General features: G+C 35.1%; 1 protein-coding gene across 4 annotated transcripts in view; it reads right to left on the minus strand.

Moving 5' to 3' along the window:
* Positions 1 to 24,766, minus strand: part of ATF2 (activating transcription factor 2) — a 49,559-nt gene that overhangs the window by 18,629 nt on the left and 6,164 nt on the right. For 2 of the 4 annotated variants that reach the window (XM_087882033.1, XM_087882034.1), the window contains 10 exons: positions 21,932 to 22,001; positions 20,860 to 21,024; positions 18,205 to 18,301; positions 15,679 to 15,797; positions 15,172 to 15,300; positions 13,873 to 14,051; positions 12,778 to 12,892; positions 11,154 to 11,240; positions 3,525 to 3,674; positions 2,589 to 2,795 (listed from right to left, as the gene is read on the minus strand). In XM_087882033.1, the coding sequence (XP_087738159.1) occupies positions 2,589 to 2,795; positions 3,525 to 3,674; positions 11,154 to 11,240; positions 12,778 to 12,892; positions 13,873 to 14,051; positions 15,172 to 15,300; positions 15,679 to 15,797; positions 18,205 to 18,253 (1,035 nt within the window). In that variant the 5' untranslated portion in view covers positions 18,254 to 18,301; positions 20,860 to 21,024; positions 21,932 to 22,001. The remainder of the gene's footprint in view (positions 1 to 2,588; positions 2,796 to 3,524; positions 3,675 to 11,153; positions 11,241 to 12,777; positions 12,893 to 13,872; positions 14,052 to 15,171; positions 15,301 to 15,678; positions 15,798 to 18,204; positions 18,302 to 20,859; positions 21,025 to 21,931; positions 22,002 to 24,766) is intronic. The other 2 variants (XM_034427859.2, XM_087882032.1) reach the window with 1 other exon arrangement.

Below are 24,766 nucleotides of genomic sequence, written 5' to 3' on the forward strand. Positions count from 1 at the left end.
CTGGCATGTATTTATGGTGTTTGCAGTGTCCCAGGGTTATGTGATCTCTTTTTGCGACCAGATTCATTTAACAACTATGATACTAACTTAACTGCAGTGATTCTCTTAACTGTGGCAAAAAGGTCATAAAATGAGACAAAGCTCACTTAACTGTCTTGCTTAGCAATGGAAATTTGGGGCTCAATTGTGGTTGGAAGTTGAGAACTACCTGTACAAGTTGCTTGAACAAGAGTGCTCTTAACAATGGTTACTGTTGCTGTTATATTACTGTTATTATTGTGCGTTAATATTCAGAAATTTCTTAACATGGATGATTAGTTTAAAAAGGTCTGACAAACTTTTTTTAGTAGTCCAACTGATAATATCACTTTCCTAATGCCCAAAGAAATCGACTCCAAGAAATTATATTGAGTGGATATTTCAAGAAATATTTTCTGCTGGACCTTATGAAAATGATTATATTAAAATCTCACAATATAAAACACCACAAAAAAAAAATCTATACTAGAAGTATAAGTCAACTTATTGCAGCCTAGTTTATCAATTAATGAGAACTAGAATATTATTCTAGTTCTCCTCCTTTCTCTCCGACCGGTCGCAGTTTGTGTTGGCAGGGGGGCAGAGGTCGACCTCGAGGCCTCTCATTTGTGGAGTGCCGCAGGGATCGGTCCTCTCGCCCCTTCTGTTCAACATTTATGTGAAGCCGCTGGGCGAGATCATCCGTGGCTTTGGGGTGAGATACCACCAGTACGCTGATGACACCCAGCTGTACATCTCCACCCCAGGCCACCCCAACGATGCCCTTGAAGTGATGTCCCAGTGCCTGGAGGCTGTGCGGATCTGGATGGGGAGGAACAGGCTCAGGCTCAACCCTTCCAAGACTGAGTGGCTGTGGCTCCCGGCATCCCGATATAGTCAGTTGACTCCATCACTGACTATTGGGGGCGAGTCTTTGGCCCCCACTGAAAGGGCTCGCAATCTGGGAGTCCTCCTGGATAGGCAGCTGTCTTTGGAGGAACATCTGACGGCTGTTACCAGGGGGACCTTTTATCAGGTTCGCCTGATTCGCCAGTTGCGGCCCTTTCTTGATCGGGATTCCCTGTGCACAGTCACTCATGCCCTCGTCACCTCTCGCCTTGACTACTGTAACGCTCTCTACATGGGGCTCCCCTTGAAGAGCACCCGGAGGCTCCAGCTGGTCCAGAATGCAGCAGCGCGGGTAGTGATGGGAGCAACATGGCGCTCCCATGTAACAGCACTGGCTCCCGGTGGTCTTCCGGGTGCGCTTCAAGGTGTTGGTTATCACCTTTAAAGCGCTCCATGGCATAGGGCCTAGCTATCTCCGAGACCGCCTGCTGCTACCAATGACCTCCCATCGACCCGTGCGCTCCCACAGAGAGGGCCTCCTCAGGGTGCCATCAGCCAAACAATGTAGGCTGGTGGCCCCCAGGGGGAGGGCTTTCTCTGTGGGGGCTCCCACCCTCTGGAATCAGTTGCCCCGGAGATAAGAAGAATCCAGGACCTCAATGCCTTCCGTCGTTCCCTGAAAACCTATCTTTCAGCAAGCCGGGTTGGTTTAAGAAGAAATTTTAAAATTTTTAAATCCTTTTAATTAGTCTGCGATTTTTAATTTTTTGGGCCAAATGTTATATATATTTTTAAATGTTTTAATATTTGTATTTTATGTTTCTTATCTTGGCTGTACACCGCCCTGAGTCCTCAGGGAGAAGGGCGGTATATAAATTCGAAATTAAATTAAAATTAAATTAAATTAAATTAAATTATTATTCATAATCTTATTATGAATAAAGTAGATGGGATCACCTTTCATGAGCCTAGCAATCAAAATGTGAAGAAAAAGACTCTAGCTGCCATTTTCCATCTTGTCCTCTTCTACCTGCCTTTGTTACAAGGGAAGGTAGAAGGGAAATTGACAATGGTTGTCCAAACTGAGCAGGGCACCAGTTGCTCATAATTGTGTTCTGTGTCTGTAAAATCATGCTCAGCTACTTTACATCCACTCCTTTCTTATCAACTGAGTTCCGTTCCAACAACCAGGTCATTGACCAAAATGGCTACAAACGAATATGTGACAGACAGAGAGAAAGAGACTGTGAAGATTACTGGTTGCTTCTGTCTTATTCAAATAAAGTTCTTGTATATCTACACCAGCATTATCATTCTGGCATGCGTTTTTGTCAGGCATATGAAATTTGGTTGTAAATGTGCACATTGGTCTGAATTTTTTTTTTTATTACCATCGCATTTGCAAATAGTCACTAATTGAGGATGTTACTAAACAAGGGATGGGTGTTTTATTAGATTCAGGACATATAATTTTTATTAGACAGAGGTTTTAGTTTAGTATTCCTTGCTACCATTTCAAGTTGTACTGAAATAAAATATTAGTCTGGATGCAGATTTTACTACGCTTAATACACTAGAATCACTAAGATCACTAAGACAGATAAGCAACACAGTGGCCCATTTCTAAAATGTTATGCTTATTGTTAAAAATAATTGCAATTTTGATTGACTAAACTTCTTAATAAGAAAATGTAAAATTGCAAGTCAAAAAATCAAAATACCTGTAATTGACCATTTAGTGAGCTCAGGTCTTCTGCTTTTTTCTCCAAAGACTGGACCCAAACTTTTCTTTTTTGTCTACACCTCGAAGCAGCTGCTCTGTTCCGCTCTAAGAATTTCCGTCTTTTTTCATCAGGATCTTCATTTGCTGCTCTTCTTCGCCGGCCTCCTGTATTTGGCGTTTGTGGTGCAGGCTGAGCAGGAGAGGCCTAGAGATACCAGAATATCAGTTTGTTAGGACAAACGCTGCATGCTTTTTGATATAGCCACTATAAATTTTAACATTTATTTTGTAAAGGATTCCAGGATTGTTATTAGTCACTCTGTTATTTGAATATCATGTAAAATAACTGAAACTTAAGAATGAGCATGCCTAAAGCACTTAAGATATTGGACAATGTGTGAAATTAATGAACTCACAGAAAATTTAAAAGTTGTCTACCCAAAGTGAGAAGACAATTATTGTCTAATATATAAAACTGTTTTCCAACCTAATATAGTTACACAAAGTCACAGTGGAATTAGTTTTCATTCATTATCATCTTCGCCCCAAGACAATAATAAATTTAAAACAGTTAGTCCCTTTTAATAATTTAAACAATACAGTCAAAAGACGGACAGAGGTACAATAATAAATGTTTAACAATAATAAATGCAACAATGTTGCATTTACAATCATGATAAATGCAATGAAAAGCAGGTAAATTTAAATTAAATCACTAAGTCCATCTTCATTTCTGCACGAGTACAATAAACATATTCAACTATCTTACTTGCTTGTAATTTAGTTGCCATATACTCCCAGCGTCTGTCCTCTTCTTTTATCTAATTATATCAAGATGAATCTGTCTCCTCTCCATATGTTTAAGACATATAACATGAAAGAATTGTTAAGATTTTTTTTATGTTAGTACTCAGTCAGAAACTAGGTTTCCTACCGGTGTTTCAGTAGTAGATGTGGCGGGCTGTTGTAGTGATTGTGGTCGTGCTTCCTCTGACTGAGTTCGAACTAGTCCACTTGTTTGTCCCTTAGCAGTATCTCCATTTGTTACCTGAGAATGCTGCTGGGTCAAAGCAGCTTTTAATCTCTAAAGAGAGGGAGACAAAAACCCATACACACTCCATTTACTCAATGATGAATGATGCCCTGCAACAGAAAGTGTAATCAACAATAAAAAAATTGTAATGTTATATGTACCCACGTTTTTATCCAATTGTATTATAACTTGCTGCCACATTCCAGAGAATTTCATGAGATCACTGAATTCCCAAAACGGGCTTTTCTAAGATCAGAGACTTTGATTAAAAAGCCCTCACATGCAAGCAGAATTCTTTTCACTCAGCATTGCATACAATCCATAAACTGCCTCCTATCAACCATTCTGCCATTGGTATCTTAACCTTAAAACAATATACACGTACCCATAATCATATTACAAATTATGTTACAATGTAACAGGTTTACCCGAGACCTCTTACTAAATTTAGTAAATTTAACAGAGACCTCCATCACTATATTGCACTAGTGATATAGAAATATATTGGCACAGCAAAATCAAACACAGAATTAGTAAGGCTAAAGTGCACAGATATTCATTCAAAATGGACTTATAGCTCCTGATAGAAGAGCAGGTAACAGCTGTGGCTAGGAGGGTCTTTGCACACACCTCTGGGTTGTGCGCCTGCTGAACACATTCCTGCACTGGGAGGCGTTGTGAAATCACTCATGGCCTTGTGACCTCTTGACTGGATTACTGCAATGTGCTCTATATAGGGATGCCTTTGGAAAATATTTGAAAGCATCAACCAGTGAAAAATATGGCTGTGTCAGATGTTTGACATGTAACATCAATATTATGTGAGCTGTATTGGTGGCCAGAGTATTTCCAGATACAATTCAAGGTGCTAGTTGCCACTTTTAAAGTCCTTCACAAGGACTTTAACAATCTGGTAATCTGGTCCTTCACAACCAGATTACTTTAGGGACTATCTTCTCCCAGCTGTTTCTACCCATCTAATTCAGTATGGCTGATAGGGCATTTATGGGTCCTATCAGCCAAGGAATGTTGACTGGTGGAGATTAGGAGACGTGCTGTCTCTGCCATAGCCCCTGCCCCCTGGAACATTCTCCCTTAAGAAATCAGGATGACCCCAACCCTACTAGCCTTTTGTAAAGATGTGAAGATCTGCTTAGGTTTGGACCTCAAATGTGTTAAGGATCCCATTTCTTGGCTATCTTAACCTCAATAGTAATAATTTTATTTGGCAACCATATATATATTTATTCTCTATTGTTTTATTATGTGCTTATGATGTACATCGCCCAGTGTCACTGGTTGTGATGGGCGGCTATAGAAAATAAACAACTGCACAAACAAATAAAATATATTTGCAATACATCTGAAATATTAACTGCTATTTAATAGTAAACAATAAAGGTGTTTGCAAAAAAATGCCTCTATCGTTGAAAATAAATTCCTATTACATCTGCCTGAATTGGTTGCACTAGATCACTCCATCATGAGTTCACAGATACAGTATTATTGTAAAAACAATTTATGAAAAAGTCAGATCCATATTTCATATCTGCCACAAAACCTCATCAGAGTAATAACCTTCCTTCTCCTGGGTGTTATCTTACCATCTGCTACTCTATTAGTTATCTTTATTTTGCAACTAATTAACAGCATAATCTTCTAAATTCAGCAAGTTAATTATCATTATTGTGGTCTTTGCAGCATCATCAGTCCTCATGAAGTCTTTTCTCCCCCTCCCCCCTCCAAGAATGTATAAAAATGAATTTAAGAAAGGGCCTGTTTCCTTACAGCAGGCTCATTAGGTGTTTGCTGATTAGCTTAGCATGCAGAGAGCCAGGTCAGAAGAATTCCACTGAATATAAGGTCCCATGTGGAGCTCAACCAAGTTAATGTGAGTTTCTGAACATTTGCCAAGCTACCCTCTGTCAATTCTCTGTAGTAACCCCTGCAGAAAACCTACAGGCTACCCACTATATGCCAGGTATCTCTCAGTTTGCCACAAGACATTGCAGAGTTCTGGGGAATGCCACTTAAGAAGAAAAATGTTTTTCTATCACAATAATTCTAATTAAGATACCTTATTTGTTACCTCTTTCTTTTCCACAATAAATGTTAACTCTTTATTTGCTACAATTCTGGCATTTCAGAAACCATGATTATGCTTTATAACTCATTTGAGGACATTTGCATATTATTACTTCTAAAGCACCATCATTTTAGGTGGCAATTTTAAAAACTTAAATGCATAGTGTCTCAAGGAGTTTACAGTCTAAAGTTTAAAAGCTTTTATATTTGTCCAAGCTTAGCTACGATATTCAGCATGGTTGCTAATACTTTCTAATTTTACGTATTTCTACTTAATTAAAAATATAGATTTATCCCTAATACTAATTTGCTCACAGGATCTTCCAGTGCATAATTATATAAATGTAAACAGGTTTCTGGAAGCTTTACTTGTAACAGATTTTATTAAATAAAAAATATTTTGAAATATTAATCTTTTCTAAATTCAAGTGACAACTCAAGTGGCACAAATGTTTTAGTGGCAATTTTTTGCATCAGGTTTTCACTGTAATATTAATAATCAATTTTCAAGTAGCAAGGGCTGCTAAACTAAAAATCAAAGCTGCTACAAGTTTATTATTAAAACTAATATTCTACTTTCCTAAAGTTCTCACCAATGTTGAAACCTAATTTAACATTACACATCTGATTTATATTTATATTTATATCTCCTCTTGCATCCTAATAGGTTTAAGCTAATAGGATCAAGCTAGCTAATAACAAAGTAAAAATGTTAAACAAGAAAAGACAGAATAAAAATAACACTTAAAATATTTAAACATACAATATAGCATTTCACTCAAGCAAAATAAATCTTGAACAGTTCAAAAAGACAACATTGTCTTGGACTGTATTTTATTAGTTTAAAAAAATTCAAAAGAATTCACTGATAAAATGTATCTTAATTCCTTAAATTGGAGAAAATGGGAAGCAAAGTGGGATGTCAATTTTTGTAATAATGCAGGAGAAGTTTTTCTCCCATATACACTTATTGAGAGCCATCCTTAAAGTGGCCTCAGTTATATATTTTATAATCCAGATAACTCTGGTGTAATAACAAGCCTTATTTTCAATAATCAGATTATAACTGGTAGGAAACAAGAACAGCTTTTTGTATTTGAAAAACAAATTCAAACAAATACCAAAGAACCAGTATTAGTTTTTCATGTGAAACTTTCATGAAGCTACATCTGTGAAAAATTCAGTGCAAGGTCTTTCCCAATGTTCTTCACTGAAGACACGTGTGCTGGAATTACAATTGAAGCCTAGCCTTCAATTTCTAGCTTTGAAAATGTTGACAGCAAAACTGTCTTCTGAGCACGAAGAGCTAGAGTTTAAAGTAGGCATGCAGTGAGAGTCATACTTCAAAATGGTTTGCACATCCCTACTTAATCCCTAATTAAGACCAGTGTGTTAATACTGAAGTCTGACCACAGCAGAACCAGATGCATCACAGCTGGGCAACAACATTCTTGGCCAAAATTGATGGCTGAGCATTTAAAAAAAAGACTGGATTCAGGGGGATTCCCAATTCAACTCATTATTTACAGACTCTGCAGATGCCTTCATGTGTAATAATAGTATCAACATTTTAATTTTTCCCCACTTAACTAAATCAGAAAGGAAAACAAATTAAATTGAGCTATTTAGGCTGCAATGAATAATATCTAGAATATCAGCCTAGCAATCATAGATTTGATCAATTAATGACTTTGATAAAAGTTCCTTAAACTTTAGCAGAAATTTAGACCAGCTTGTGAGAAGAATGGGGAAATAACCAGTAAGCTGGGCTTTGAAAAAGTGTTCTAACTGGTAGGCAGGACTGCTCTGGCAGCCTTTTTAGATGTGACACCATGGCTTATTTTTGTTTTTAATTCTGTACACTTCAAGCTTCATTTATTTATTTATTTATTTATTAGTTCAATTTATATGCCGCCCTCCTCCGAAGACTCAGGGTGGCTTACAATGCACTTATAGCAATAGCCTTCATTCTTTTGTATATACCTGCTTATTAGGGCTTTTGTCCCCATTAGCGGTGTTTCTACAAAGTCAGTTTATAGCCCCCACAATCCGGGTCCTCAATTTACCTACCTTGGAAGGATGGAAGGCTGAGACAACCTTGAGCCTGGTGAGATTTGAACTCGCACTAATTGCAGGTAACTGGCAGCTAAGTGCTGCATAACAGCACTTAGTCCGCTGCACCATCAAGGCTCTTTTTATAATTCATAAAATATAAATTGCTGTAACATTTCTTTTTAAAAAAACAGCATTCTGATGGATATTTATATATCTGAGAACTGTTGCACAGAATACAAAAATATTTTGAAGATTTAATAGCAAATTATTCTGAATTAGGACAATTATACAATCTACATTTCTAAAAGTATTCCCCGTACATTTCTTTTACACCACAATGCTCAATTCAAATATAGGAAACATATTTTTAAAAAAATATATATATACAAAATCAAGCATTCTTTATTACATATGGTAATTGTCATTAATTAATTAATTAGTCAGTTTTGAATAATATACAAAATTCAAGTTCATGAAATTCTAGTTAAAAAACTAGACAACTAGGACAGCAAATAAAATTCAACACCTTTTTTTGTTTTGACTAAGTACAGCTGTAATAATCACAAGTTAAACATTCAGTCACTACTGAGTATTTACTCTTTCCAAGAGCAGCTTTGTGAGAGAGAACAGTGAATGATACTATTTTAATAAGGAAGCATACTAGCATTAAGTTATTTTTTGACTACCAGGATTAAAAGTCATTTACTTTGAGCATTCTTTCAGGAAATATCACTATTTGTATATACTTGAATGTGTGAGTGATGATTATAATAAATATATAGGCATATGTATTGACAAGCATTCATTTCAAGTTTGAAAAATAATATAGATAGTCCTTGATGTATGACCACAACTGAACCCATCATTTCTGTTATTACGTGAGAAAATTGTTAAGTGAGTTCTGCCTCATTGTATTTTATTACCTTTTTGCTAAGTGAATCACTGCAGTTATTAAGTTAGTAAAACCGTTCTTAGGTACCCTGGCTTCCCCAATGACTTTCCTTATCTGAAGGTCACAAAAGGTGATCACATGTCCCCAGAACACTGCAGCTGCCATAAATATGAGTCAGTTGCCAAGCGCCCAAATTTTGATTACATGACTATGGAGATGCTGCAATAGTCGTAAATGTGAAAAATGGTTATAAGTCACTTTTTCAGTGACGTTGTAACTTTGAATGGTCACTAAAAGAATGGTTATAAGGCAATGACTATCTACCAGTATATATTGAGCTTACTTAGAAGCTGAGTCCTCAACATACTATATTAAATTCTTTTAGCCCCTTTTGAATGTACTTCTCTCCTAAGTTTCTTGGTTTGTGTGGGTGGGTGTTACTTTTTCAAATCAGGCAGAATCTAGAAACATGGCCTCTCTGCTGTTTGTGTGTTGTGTAATTAGTCCTGTTATATAAGAGAACACGCCTACTATTGTTACTATTATAGGTAAGTAGGAGATGAAACAAAATACGCTGGTAAACAGTACTCCTAGTCAAGACATTTTATTCCCCTGCTTCCCACTTTTTAATATTCTGTAGACTATGTTTTTAATATTCATCTCCTTCACTCTTAGCATTTTTAAATATAAATCTGCATACATATTTTCAAACCTGCTGATTATTTTTCCTCTTGTGTATGGCCTGTGTTGATTTGGCTACAAGAAACAAAGAACTATAATTGCTTATCGTTATACACACAATACAGACAATTAAAGATTACAATAAAGTAATTTATACACTATGCGAAGTTAAGTAACAAAAGTTGGAATGTATAACTTCAAAGGAACATGACTTTCTAGTTTCTCATGAATATTTTCATTTTTTGTAAGTACAGTAGGCTATTAACTGTAGTCACATTGGCTACTCTGAAATTATATGGCTACCATTAAATTTTGCAGGAATCCCATCCACCTTGATAATTTCCAAATATAATACCTGTGGTATTATAATCAAGTGATCAGTTCATTCAATCTCTAAAAGTAATAAAGAACATCTAAGTTTAGGAAAAGAATCAGCTTTTTCTGCAAACTATGTTTACAAAACATAGAAAACTATGGAATTCAATGCTATCAAGGGTGATGATGGCCACTACGTTCAAAATTTTTAAAAGGAGAATCGCGCTATCAATGACCACAAGTCTTAAAGATTCAGAATGCCTTAAATACCAGCTACAGCTACAACAGCAAAGAAAGTGTTTTGCCCTCCAATCCATATTTGTCAATTTCTTGACTGCATCTATGCACACGCAACTCTAACCTAGTAGGCACTAACATTTCAACTATATATATTCATGCAGCTGAGAAAAAACAGAAACTACAATATATTTTACCTCAAGTTATACAAATGTTGAGCTGGTCATGGAATTATTTGAGTTGAATTTGAATTTATTGCAGTCACTCACCAATGCACACTAACAAAAATAGATAAGAATTAACACTTTCTACACTAAAAATAAGTAACAATGAAATGAACTCACAACAATGAACTGCTAAATCAGAAACATGTAACAGAACAATTGCCTCAACTGTAATTTTAATTTTTAAACTAGCAATTTTTCAGCCACAGTGGTTGATAAAATTGTTATTTTTACCAGGGATTTTGAAGGGGCTACATTAATTTTCTCCAAATGATATAAACTAGAATACAACATTGCATTTAAATATGTAAATTGTGATCCAGTTTTCATGCTTCCATCAACAAAATGTGGAAAATAATTTGAGCAGGATTCAGTGTTTGGACAAAACAATCCCCAACTTGTGGGGGCACCGGCGGTGTTAATTCATCTGACAGCAGGTCAGTTTGTTCTGTGTGTCACTAATGTGTTTTAATGCCCTGGAATTTTTCTTTAAATCTTCTACCTATGTCCCAAAGGTGCTTTTTCATGAGGCAACTGAACTTTCTGGTTTTTCTTTGAAGACATTTTGCTTCTTATCCAAGAAGCTTCTTCAGCTCTGGATAAGAAACAAAATGTCTTCAAAGAAAAACAAGAAAGTCCAGTTGCCTCTTGAAAAAGTACCTTTGGGACAACCATGACCTGTATGACTAAGAATTTCCATAGACATCTTCTACCTATGGGGATTTAGAGAATCTCCAGACATCTTCTACCTATGGGGACTTAGAGAATGCATTCCCTTCTGCTGAAATTAATGAAGGAAAAGAAGATATGAAAGAAAATCGAGTTGGTAATTGTTTTAAATGTCTTGTTTTCTGAAACTTAAAAAAAAACCCTACATAACATAAAGGCTCCCTCAGAATTCTCATTTCATTAGAACACACCTGTCAATGATCTGAGAATCAGAAAGTACCAAAAGACTTCAAATCAAAATATGATCAGCTTTGTACTGATTATTAGTATTCACATACAATTTTACGTCTGGGAAAATGATGCAGCACCTACCAATTTTGCCTCTGACTGCACCGGTTGTGGAGATGAGGGTCCCGGAATTCCTGGGATACTAGGCACCATGGTGACAGGTCTGACAAGCTGTCCAAGAGAGTCTGAGTTAAGACCAAATACAAAGAAACTCTACTTCATAAGCAATTAGGATTTTCTACCTATGTGAATGAATGAACATCCCCTTACTGAAGTAAACTATACCACAACACTGCTCTATCTCAATGAGATTATTAAGACTTGACTCGGAGGATCTTTAATCCTATCTGCTGATATTAGGTAGGTGGTACCCAGGAAGAAGAATCCCTACCAAGAGCAGCAGTCTGTTTGGGAAATAATCTTTCCAGACATGTTTATTTATTAATCAAATGTGTGTGCTGATGCCTTGTGGTGGCTAACGAGATTGCAAAAACACAATCAAGTACAGTATTAAACAAAACCGTAACGGTAAAATAGATACTGTTCAAACATCCCAGTGAAAAGCCAACCATCAGCTTTTTATGGAAAGCAGACAATGTGGGAGATGGACAAATATCCAATGAGAGTTGCTTCCAGGGCCAGGGCCAACTCTGAAAAACAGAGCTTGTTTTGTTAGTTCACAATAAGGCTTTTTATCTGTTGAAATATTATTAATTTACTATTACTATGATCACTTTTATTACTATTAGATTTACAAATCACTTTTTATTTTCTACAACTCAAGGCAATTTACACAATGCCCTGCTTCCTATATTCTAATCCACAGTAACAATCCTGTGAGGTGGATGTGGCTGAGAATGATTAGCCTGAAGTCCCCCAGTTGGCTTTTATAACTAAAGGAGGAATGGAACTTATTGGTCCACCTGGTCCAATCCACTCTTCAGCACAAAAATCCAGAATTCTTTCTCAACAGATGGCTATCTAGACTTTGGTTTCACACCATCAATACAGAGAAGCCCTGCCTCTTGAACATTTTGTGCACCTCTTACTGGTTAATTGAAAACTAACCTCCTACATCTTAAGGGACAGCCTATTCCCTAAGGAGTAAAGATGAAACTTTCTCCTCCCCTATTCAGCTGGCCTCCACCTATCATGAGTTATGCTATCAAACATATCTCAATAATATGGACTGCTACTTTTCATTTTTATTCATGAAGACCCAGATATTTTTATTCTGAAGAGCCAGATATTCTTCTATATATTATTTATATATAATAAATAAACCTGTATCCAGGCCTTTGACTATGACCAATTATACATAAGGATGATTAAAAATGTTGAAAAAATACCAAGCCTGAGTCAGAATACTACAAACAGGGTATGCATTAGGGATGCCTGTAATACTGTTGATAAACTATGTTGGGGGGATAGTTAGAGCAGATATGCTTCATCCCTCCTTGCCCAAATTAGTTTATATGAAGATTTTCCCCTTACTCCTACTGAGGAATGTCTTTCAGCTTTTTTCTCCACAGGATCCTGATTTAGATCTAATTTCAGTTTCCCAGTATTAGTACTGTATAATTATATGCTCCTCTCCCATCAACCTCATTGGTTTTGCCAGAGACACAGATGTTCCCAATATAAGGATTCAGTGAGAGGGATTTGTCCAACCTTTGAAGGAAAGTATTACATCATATAATAGACTTACTGGAACTGCAGTTGGTACGTGCACATTAGAATTTGTGATTGAAGCGGGAATAGCAACAGGCATGGTTTGTCCATTAGGAAGATGCAACAAAAGGGGGAAAGGGCCTGGCACCGGTCTAAGAAAAGAAGAAAAAATAATTATAGCACGTATAATAGAGAGAATATTGCAAATTTCAGTAGTCCTTGAAAAAGGTCTAGGGTGCTGAAACATTTTCTACTCTATCTCCATTGTTAGATTAATTTTAATTTGTAATTTTGATTCTCTTTTCTACCACCAGAAAAAATCACCATGATGTTTGTTTTTTAATTTTTGACCACAGATAATCTTTTTTTATTTCATAAATATTTGCAACAATCCTATCCAATTATAAAAATTATTAACATACTTAGGTTTTTTTTTTTAAAAAAAATCAGAGATATACTCATCTAATGGGTTTCACCATTTCAGCACTAAGAGATTTGTTTGGAGATCATTGCTATTGATCATAAATTAGAAATAGTTTATGGAACACTGTAACGTTATCTGATGGTTTTCTAGATGGTGGGGTTAGTGGGGCCTTTCAGACCTGGAATGTCATTGTAAAGAAGCAGAAGCAGAAGAAGAGGAAGAAATAATCTGATCCAGATACGAAGTTCTGCAATCTGAATTAATCCTTCGATTTGTAAAAAAAACCAAGAACCACTAATGGAAGGAGAAATGTTTTTAGCAATTCCTCTCTTTCATCAAAATACAACTAACGCATCAAATTTCCAGATAGCACCCACAAAAAATGGAGGAATCAATGAATACACTACCTTCCTTTCAGCAAAAATATTTTAAGAGAGGAACTTTGGAGATAAGTCAGAACTATTATGGCTTACAAAACAAACATCAACATTTGTTTCCATCATTTCCCCCCCCCCCTTTAGTCATATATAAAGCAGAAAACTAAATAAAACTGACAGTTTTTATTAGAAAATCTGGATTATTTTCTTCAACTTTTCAAAACCCCAACTAGTCCTTGCCATTTTATTGAATTCTTTGAAGCTTATACCAGCAGTTGTGAGGATATATTTACAAGCGATAAGAACATTTTAGTATCTATTTAACACTTACACTATTGGCCTATTGGAAGATGGAGCTTGTGTTATGACAGTGCTAGATGTTGGTGAAGGTATGGCTTGCTGAATAATGACACTTGAGTCAGAACTTGCAAGCAACACATTGGGAACCTGTAGAGAAGCTGGGCGTACAATTGTGGAAGTAGGCTGGGCAGTTTGCTGCAGACACACTTCCTGCAAGAAACATGAAAGCTTCTCAATTTCCCAAGCCTCATTAGAATCAAAGATAATCAGAATTATTTAATTATATTTAGATTTCTTTTAACTTTTTCTCAAAAATGTTAAAATCCCTTGAATTCTTTTAGTTGCAACTTACTACCATTTCTTACATTAAGAACTACCACATGGATCTGGAATAGGCAACCTGCAGTCCTAAGGCCCAATGCAACCCTTGGCCCGATTTCATGCAACCCTCAGACTAATTTCAAAAATTCTTCACAACTGATCAGTTCAGACCCCTGGCAAGAATGATCTGTCCCTTCCCCAGCAGACTGCTGTGAGAAAAGAAAGAGAGAAAGGGGGAAAAAAGTGTCAGAAAGAGATTATGAAAGAAAAAGTATGAGAAAAAAAGAGGAATTCTAGAAAGAGATTAAATGGGTCAATCAGTTCACTTTTGCTCTGGTTCTCTCCATGACCTGCTTCTGCCTCACCTATCACTGCCAATGCCAATGAAATTCCCAACACATTACAACTAAATGTATGACACTTTCATGTCGCAAAATAGATCACTCACCCCAGCAGAGATTGTTTGATCAGAACTACAGGCAAAGACAATATTCTGCAAACATGTTATTGTTTGAGAGGGTTTTTTTCCTCACGCTTGATAAGTGTCTCTACATCACTTAAATTTAAATTATTTTTATCAGATTTTAGTAATAATTTGTGTCTGGAACTCTGCACTTTGATATGGCCCAAGGGCTAATCAGTAAGTAAGTATATCACTTAAATGTGTAATACCGGTATGGATTCTTGATATGGATAGGTTTGATTGCCTAGTCCATTTGAGATACATAGCAGTAAAGATTGTGTTTGCATCACAAACATTGCTATACCAACTTTTAATAACTATACAGGGTAATAAAACTGCATTTCGGTGCTTCAAAAATGTAACACTTAAAAATTTAATTTTAATGTAATGTTTACATTAATGTGGGTTTAATTTGCCCTACTGTATATGAGGAATACAGATTTGCAGATGAAGTTTAGCAGAATATTTATGATTTTACGATTATTTTAGATTTACTGGTAATATCAATAGAAATACTGTATATTTGAAGTATAAAAAATCTCTGACCTTCTCGTCACTGGTCGTAGACTCTGGATGAGGTAAGGGACTATCTTGGTGAGTTGTTTCAACCACTGAAGGCTCTTCAATTTTATTTCTTATAATTGGAGTTGCAAGAGGTGATAAATCTAGAGGCATCTGTAAGAATTAATGGTGAGATAAATTTTAAAACCTGCAAAATATAAATGTCTCTTTAAAGAACATTAATGCCAATGTAGTAGCCAAAAATATGATTTCTTCAGTTAGTTAGAAGGTATCTACTGCTAATATTAACTTAATATAAGTGATATCCTTGAAGTTCAATCTTAGGAAAAACAACAGTGTCCATTTATAAATAGAATGTAGAACTACAAAAAGCCTATTAAGAGCTTTGTCTTTCAAGTAAAGTAATATTGAATTAAATTTAACATTTTAATGCTCATCCTCATTTTGTTAATGCAAAATTTCTAGTTATAAACAGAATTCAAGTAATCAATACTCTATAAATTGATAATTTAATCCGCTACATTTACATACTTTTTTAATATCATCTTCAGAAGCTTTTTTGAATTCATTTTCAAAAGGACTTGCTAGTTCATTGAATAAACCCACTTCTTCACAATTCTTCAAAAATCGAGTTGGCGTTGGAGTTTGATCTGAGATTAAAAGAGAAATATATTATTTCACCCCCTAATATAAAGGCATACATGTTTGGCAATCAAAATCAATATTATTAACATCATGTGCACTTTATAAAATTATTATGTTCAAGCAAGAGCACAGTAAGAACAAAGTTGAACATCTTGTTCTTAATGTCACCATATTTTTGTTTGAACAACATTATTGAAAATTCATACATAGTTAAAAGGACTTTAAAAATATGAACATTTGATTTGTAGAAATTCAGGATACTCTTTATAAGGAAGAATAAAGATAACATTTTTGTATTTGAAGATGTGCTTTATCCATTACTTTGCTCATGGGCTTCAGAAAAAGCAAATACTGCTTTTTGTAAATACTGGAATATCAAAATTAAATGTAACACAGAATTAAATGTTTGTTTCTCCAAAATATCATAAAATTAAATTCATTTGAAAATAGCCTTTCATCTTAAAAATTATAACTGAGCAGTTAAAGTGAAAAAGTCAGGTATTAAGAAAAAATATCTCTTATATGAGAAGGGGTGGCAGAACATGGGGGCGGAGTCAAAAGAGAAGTCACCTAAAGTCTCTATGTAGGCACAAATTGACTAAATCCTATATATCTCTTGAATTCGATTGACCCTTATCTAAAGCCAAGCCAAGGCTAATGGTTAGTGGAGCAATTTCCTGGGCATAGATGTGATTAGTAATAAATCATGTGTGGTCCTGATCTTTTGTGCCTGACACCTCTTCACCTACTTATTTATTTATTTATTTAGTCAGATTTATATGCCGCCCTTCTCCCGCAGGACTCGGGGCGGCTCACAACAATAAAACAACCCGACAATAAATAAGAATTAAATAATATTAAAACCTATTGTTGAAGAATAGTATCTTTCTATTCAAAATAAATACAAAGGGAGAGAACGATAGAAACTTTTAAAAAACACAATCAGTACAAATTTTAATTTTAATTTCCAACACTGCAGAATATAAATACCCTAAAACCCACAATTAATTTTGTATCGATGATAGTAACATGGGATATTGGCCAGATTTGAAGAACAAAATAATCAGAGGGTGGAGGGGCACTCATTAGGATACCTTAAAATGTATTGTTCTCCAAATTGTATATCCGTTGCAGTCAGCAGTACACAATCCTTCAAACACAACAGTGTTTAAAGCATTCCCAAGATATATGTGCCCACACATCGTCCAAATCTCATTTTCTTTGAATCTCATATCTGACAGTTATAATATAATGATTGAGACTTAGTGATAGCTTCCTAAATATGTTATCGTTCTATGTTAGTATTTCATTGGTAGATAGTTCATGCAATCACAATTAGATATCTTCATAGGGGCAAAAGAAGAAAATAATCCACATAATAGCTAAATCGTAACATTATAAAAGGTAATTTTAATAAATGCATACAAATCCTTTATGAAAGGTACACCATAATTTTACACCAAAATAATTTTATAATTATTTTGGTGTAAAATTATGGTGTACCTTTCATAAAGGATTTGTATGCATTTATTAAAATTACCTTTGGAAGATAACATTACATGTACTGTAATTCCATTGTATTTCATACAATGACATAAAATACATTTGAATCAGGCCTATACAAACAATAATGCCCAAATAACATAATAACCTGGATCACACATTACATTTACCATGATTTATAACCCCTATGGATCAAATCATATAACATGACAATCCAAATCCAAACAAACAAACCATATTCTGGCTTAGTGCAATGTGAACATAGTCAATGGATCATTCTAGAATGTGAGCATCGTTTTGATTACAAAATAGATTTTTTTTAAAAAAAACCTAATTCTGTTTACTGTGTTATTCTAATATTGCCTTTCAGACCCTTTTCAATTTTTTTTCTATAAACCTTTTTGTTCAAAAGCAAAAATTTTAAAAATATTTTAAAAAAAGATATTACCATAAAAGACCATCAAAGATATAAAGAGATTAAGGAAGAGTGTATTCAACCAATTAAAATTTATTTTTAAAGCTTCTTTATAAGACATAATTAAGATCAGTAAAAAAGTAAGAAACCATAAGAAGTTATCTCATAGCAACATGTATAAATGACTTCGATAAAAATATATTGTGTGGATATGCATTCTTTGTATCTACAATAAATTGCTAGATGTTTCTTCTCACAATAATTTTGTGAAGTTCTGTATATTAGACTGCTCTTAATTACTAAGGCTGAAGCATATATAGGCAGTAGATTATTAATTTATCAACCAATCAATGTTAAGGAAAAGGACAATACATGACATAACTGCATTTTATTTGTAAAAAAAACAACAATTCTGACAGCATCTCAAGCATATACAGAAAATACACAAAATCTGGGCACGTTCCAAGAGTTGGATTAATAAAAGATATACTAACCAGCTACAATGACACTGTCATTACGAGCTGGACCGAATTTCAGTGTCATCTCATGTTTATGTTTATGGACAGCCAAATGATCCTCGTTGGTAAAACGCTGTGACAAGAAGTTTTAAAATACAGTTATAAATTTGAATTATGACTAAACAGTGGGAATAATTTTCTGAATGGGTTACAAACCATTTGCAATGAAAAGGCTGATTGATTTTTGTTTAATTAAAAGGTTGATACAATTACGTACTTCTAAATTTGTTTTTTTTATTGACCATTCTCTTGAATATTTAAGTAGCATCATCATAAGTAACAAATGACACATATCAATTTTAATGGTTTTCACTCTACTTAAATACAAATTTTGACACACAATAATTCAGAGTTTTAACCACCAAGATAAATTGCAAATATGAAGGACTTGCAACAGGCAGAAAGCCTTTATTCTATAAGCCACCCACCTAAGAATCCTCTAGTTCAGGGGTGTCAAACTGGATTTCTTCGAGCGCCAGATGACCATCTGCAAGCCAGTGGGGGGCAGCAGTGAGTGGGTGGATAGGACGGATGTTTCCTGCAGCACCCTGCCAGCCAAAACAGGGCACGGGAGGCTGCCACGGCCTCCTGCAGCACCCTGCAGCACTCTGCAGCAAAACAGCCGGCTGTTTTGGGGCCATATTGGGGCCCATTTTTGGCCAACAGAGTGCTGGAGATCATGGAGGGTGAAAACGAGGCCCCCCCGCACGCAGCCAGTTTTAGCTGCCAGAGGCTGGATTTAAGCCCCCTGCGGGGCGAATCTGCCCACGGGCTTTGAGTTTGACACCCCTGCTCTAGTTCTACTCCAGAAAAATCAGAAATTTTAAAAAATAGATTGAAAATACATATAAAAAATTGCCTTATTTCTATGTGCTCTGTTTTCCTTGACACAACTTTGCCATTAGATTCTATCCAATGGTCAGTAATTGTGGGGCACAATTAAATGGAAATTACAAGGAATAGATCATTTCTGTGCAAATTCCCCAACTGCTGTTCGCATATAAGACTTAGCTTAACATGCATTCTAGTGTGTGTTCTTCTGGATGGTGTATATGCTTCTAGCACATACTAGCATTTCTTAGAATAACACTTTGAAATTATTCAAAACTAAAATTTGATGTTATAGATCACACATCAGGATATAGTCTTCATTTAATACCACTGAACATATCAGTTAAACGCTCTTGGACCATTAGATTATTATATTTAGCTATTTGCAAAAGTGAGCCATGCTCCTGCCCACCTAGCAGTTCAAAAGCATGCAAATGTGATTGGATAAATAGGCACCACTTTGGTGGGAAGGTAACAGTGTTCTGTGTGCTTTGGCGTATAGTCATGCTGTCCACATGACCATGGAAATTGTCTTTGGACAACTCTGGTTCCTTGGCTAAGAAACAGAGATGAGCACTGTCCCTTAAAGTCAGATATGACTGGATGGGGAAACCTTTACCTTTTTAATAAGCCATGACTAATTCTGAATTTCCATCCTAAGAGTCCTGAACATTTTCTCTTCCTTGTCTCTTTTTATGATATTGGATAGAGATAAGATATCTATGATATTGGATCGCTAACCTATACTATTTTTAAAAGGGAGATGGCTTTCTGGTCATTTGTTTGAAAAATGTGATAGCAAAGATGCTTTGCAAACTCAGAAGTGTAACAGTGCGCAGTGGCTGTCAATCATTCAGCCATTTTAATATTATATTGGGGAAGGAATTAGTAGCTTTTGACTAACATAAAATAAAATTGTAGTATGTGAATGCTACATGTGCTTTAGATGTGTTCAGAAATCATTTAAACATTATCCAAAAAAGGGCACGCATATGAAAATAGAATATTCCATGTCAATATTTCTAAATATATTAATCCACTAAATATCACAGCTACAATTTATCTATCTGTAACGCATTAGGTCACGTTTATAAATGTAGAATACGAAAGAAAACAAACCACAGAATTTAAATTGAAAAACTGCTTTAAGAATTGCATTTTCTTAAATTACTTCAGAAGTTAGATCATGCTGAATTTTTCATCTTCCTACCCTCTTAATGTTTACTGTACTGTTATATTATACCCACATCAGAAATTTTCTGGATGTTATACAATCAATTAAAACATGTTATACAATAAAATTAAAAATTATACAAATATTACAATTTTAAAATTAACATATTACATACATTTTGAAACATTCAAGCAAAAATAAAATAAAATAAATCTTCATCTGACACCAAAATGGAAGCATCAGGCTAGCATCTCTGCAGAAAATAATGTCCTGATAAGTAATCATAGAGGGAGATACTGCTTCTGGCAGACTGACCTTAACTGATGATTAAATTAAAGGGACTGATGATGTTATCTAGTTGTTAATGAAATCCCTGTAAGCCAACAACCAAGCTCAGAGAGCATCAGGGATTCCACAGCCTGACCTTAAGTCCTTTAGGGAATTATAGGCTACTACTACCATTTTTTTGAACTGGTGCAAGAAAAATGGACTTATATGCAGGCAAATTACAAAGCTGATATAATGTAATTGTGTCAGCCATTCTTAGGTAACAGCTTAGCTGCTCTATTTTTAAATCAAACTTTCTGGACTATTTTCAAAGGGACATATATAATCCATAATCCTACCTGGAGTGAAATGATGATGTTGCTAGGCTATTTTTCTCCTGGCAAGGTCATAGCTGTTATCATCAGCCCAAGATGATAAAAGGTATCCTAAGTTCCTGAAGTCACTCAGGCTTTCAAATGATAATGCTGGGTCCAAAAATATTACCAAAACCATACCCTTGAACTCTAGTGGAAATACAAGTCTTTCCTCAATTAGATGAACACAATCAAACAGGTAGCCCATTTACAGGAAGTTTGCTTTTTTTGTACTGAGTGACAGTTATTAAACCTATTCCAAGCCATCATTTTGCTTAGGCCTATTTATTATTTATGATTATTTTCAAAATAATTCTTCAAGAAAACTACTCCTTTCCAGAACAAATATGTACTGCAAAATGAGTTCCTCAAGCATATTGTAAAAGTATTTATACATACTCAAAAAGAATACAAGAATGGTGAAAACATGACTTTATATAATTGAAAATATCACTCCATATGGGAAAACATTAAAATATTCTTTATATTAAAAGAAACTCCAAGGTAATTTCTTTTTTTTTCTCCTTTGTATTATTCAGCACGGCTATGGAATATCTTTCAAAATTAAGGTAAACAATTTAATAAGAGTTTTCTGATTATGAAGCAATGAAGCAATTAGAAAAATCAAGCAATTTGAAAAATGAAACAACTCTGTTAGCAGAAATAATTTTAATATGTTTTTTCTAATCTATCTAACTTTCCACTCCTAAATTACCCCCTGATCAGGAACAATTACAATAAACAAACAAACAAACAAATAAATGCACTTGGATTGAGGCTTCATGCAGATCCACTGCAGACCTTATATTGCCGTTCAATATAGCAATACTAAGACTCATAATGTATCTTGAAAGTGAAGGGAAGCTAAACCTGCTGCTCATCCCAGTCCAAGAACCAGAAACTGAACATGCAGCAAGAAGTGCATTATTAGACTGGGACAATTCCTTCTTGTTTAAAAGGAGGAGACAGATGCTTTAGGATCAGAAATAAACCACTTCTGATGTAACAGATGTCTCTCTGTTGACTTAGATGAACAAATCTAAAATACATATATTACCTGTCCACATCCAGGGGCAGTACATAGAAAGGGTTTGTCATCACTCATATTCTACAGGTTCTTGTGTTACCTACATTGGAATAGCAAACATAATTAGTTAAGATTGTGCCAAGAATTTATCTTGCATTGATTTACATGACAAAGCCTCACATAAAAAACAATATTTCAATACACTTAAATTACCAGTATTTCAAGCATATTTCTAAAATAACGTAATAAAAAAATCCCAAATAATCTGGGGCATTATTTGCCAAAGTGAAATTGAAACTTAAAGACGCAATTATTAGTCAAGCTTCATTTTTATGAAGTACAGAAACTAGGCTTTAACAGGACATAAATGAGTCACTATATCTCCCTTTGGTAGATTCCACACCTATACAGGTAGTCTTTGACTTGTAAGGGTTTGTTCAGTGACTGTTTAAAGTTACAACACTGAAAAAAGCGACTTATGACCATTTTTCACACATACCACCGTTGCAGCATCCCCATGGCCACGTAATCAAATTCAGATGCTTGGCAACTGACTCATATTTATGATGGTTGCAGTGTCCCAGAGTCAGGTTTTGCAACCTTCTGATAAGCAAAGTCAATAGAGAAGCCAAATTCACTTAACAACTGTCTTACTAACTTATCAACTGCAGTAATTCACTTAACAATTGTGGCAAGAAAGATGGTAAAAGGGGGCAAAATTCACTTAACAAGACTATAGTCTTGCTTAGCAACAGAAATTTTGGGCTCAGTTGTGGTCATAAATCAAGAATTTATGCCAAAGGGGCATGATGAACAATTTACTGAGTGCGAAAGATCTCTTATTCCAGAGATGCTATATTCTTTTTCTGGTTTTGGATGAGTTGCTTTTTCCCCATTAAGAGTTAGTTTATAATCTGGGAGTCTCTGAAGAACAGGTGCTACCTTTACGAAGAAGAGCCTTTCACAGCTTCATTTTGTACAGCAATTACAGCATGGCCTTTCCTGGATAAGAAAACCTTGCTCAAATCACTCATAGCTTGATAACCTATTTGTGGGATATAGGCATGGGACTGACTTGGAAAGTTACTGAGAAACTTCGGATGGTCCACAATGCAGCAGCCGGTGTGTATCAGCAGCTTGAGTTTATGGGTACTGGTCTATCTGCACATGTAACGTTGTTATTTAGCCAGTTCGTGGGATATCAGTTTGCTTCCGAGGCAATTCAAGGTGCTGGTTGTCATCTTTAAAATTCTATATGATCCAGAACCTGAGCATCTTTGTAATATCCTTCTAGTGGTTCCTTCTAGTTCCTTCCAATATTGAACAGCTGGTTCCTTTTGCAAAACTACTGCTAGAAAGTATAATTTATCCTCCCTTCTCTAGAACCTGGAGGTCAGATTTGGACTTTCAAAAAATGATCCAGAACTGGTTTTGACAACAACCTTCTGGGACCTGGAGTTTGTCCCTTGAGGAGTTTCCTCCAGATTGCTTATATTTGTTCCTTGGTGCTTAGAGTATATGATTGTGGTAATATTCTGTTATTCGTATTTTTACTTTCATTATTATGTTCAGGTGTGTAAGGTGTTCAGAATCACCTGTGACAGAAGCAAGGTAAATATATAAACAAAGATGTTACTAAGTGGTGCCTAATAGTAGTGGAACCTAATTGCTATAGAAGGTTATAAAGCTTAATGTAAACAAATTCAGAGTGTATTAGATACCATTAATTCAGAGGTTCTTAAACTTAACAATGGAAATGAGGAATGTATAAAATATTATCAGAAAAATGTATCAGTGGAATCTTTAATTAGATCAGATAGGTCTTGAATAATTTTTATTCTACTAAAACAGGTTTATTATAATTATGCATGACAATAAGTAGACTAAATTTATATCTTAATGAATACAAATGGGACACTTTTTAAATAAATTTAAATTTTAAAATATTCTAACCAATTTTAGATTCTAATGGATTCCAATGAAAAGTGTTCAGATTCAGTGAAGTGAACCTCTCTTTAATTTCAGGTGGGTAAGTTTATTTCCATTTATGAAAGATTATTCTTTTTACTCTGACTTGGTGGAGTCAATTCTTTTCATGAAATGTTAACGTCCATATTTTAGGAATATAGTTCAACATTACATTTATATCTTTAGATGTTGTTTTTCTTCCAAAATTAAACCATGTCATGACTTGAAACCAAACCAAAGTTCTAGATGGACAAGACTAAGTTCTTATAACTGATATTATGGTTCCAATTAAGCTAACTGGCCAAACTGAACTGCATTGGAATTTTTGATGGCAATTCCACATAAAACATGCAGCAGAAGTCCAGATATTGATAATTCAAAATGGCCTTCCATGTAGGTAGCACTTGTATTTAAGTTGCTGCAATGTGAACAATGTCAGAGAATACAGGTAGTCCTTGACCTACAACTGTAATTCAGCCCAGAATTACAGCTGCAAATTGTCCTGGTTGGTAAGTGGTTCAATGAATGACTGCACCTGGTTTTATGACTTTTGTGGTAGTCATTAAACAAATATCAATGGACGATTTTTTGCCGGAAACCAGAAATTTCTGACAAAAAATATGGTAAAACATGTTCATATGATTGTGGGATACTGCAAATGGCTGTAAATACAGGCTGAGCACCCAAAATGCAATCATATAACCATAGTGGGGATGGGATGGGGCATTAGCTGTTGGAACTTTGAATCCAGGATGTAAATAGCCCTAGGGACCAGTTGTAAATTGAGGATTACCCACAATTTCCATCAAAATTGCACTCCATACTGTCCACCAAACAGTATTGCCCAGATGGACATTATACACAAGGAAGAAAAATCTGGATTCTTTTATACCAAGA

Source organism: Pantherophis guttatus, chromosome 1, assembly GCF_059756535.1.
Source record: "Pantherophis guttatus breed Tessera chromosome 1, ASM5975653v1, whole genome shotgun sequence".
In the NCBI taxonomy this organism is placed as follows: Eukaryota; Metazoa; Chordata; class Lepidosauria; order Squamata; family Colubridae; genus Pantherophis; species Pantherophis guttatus.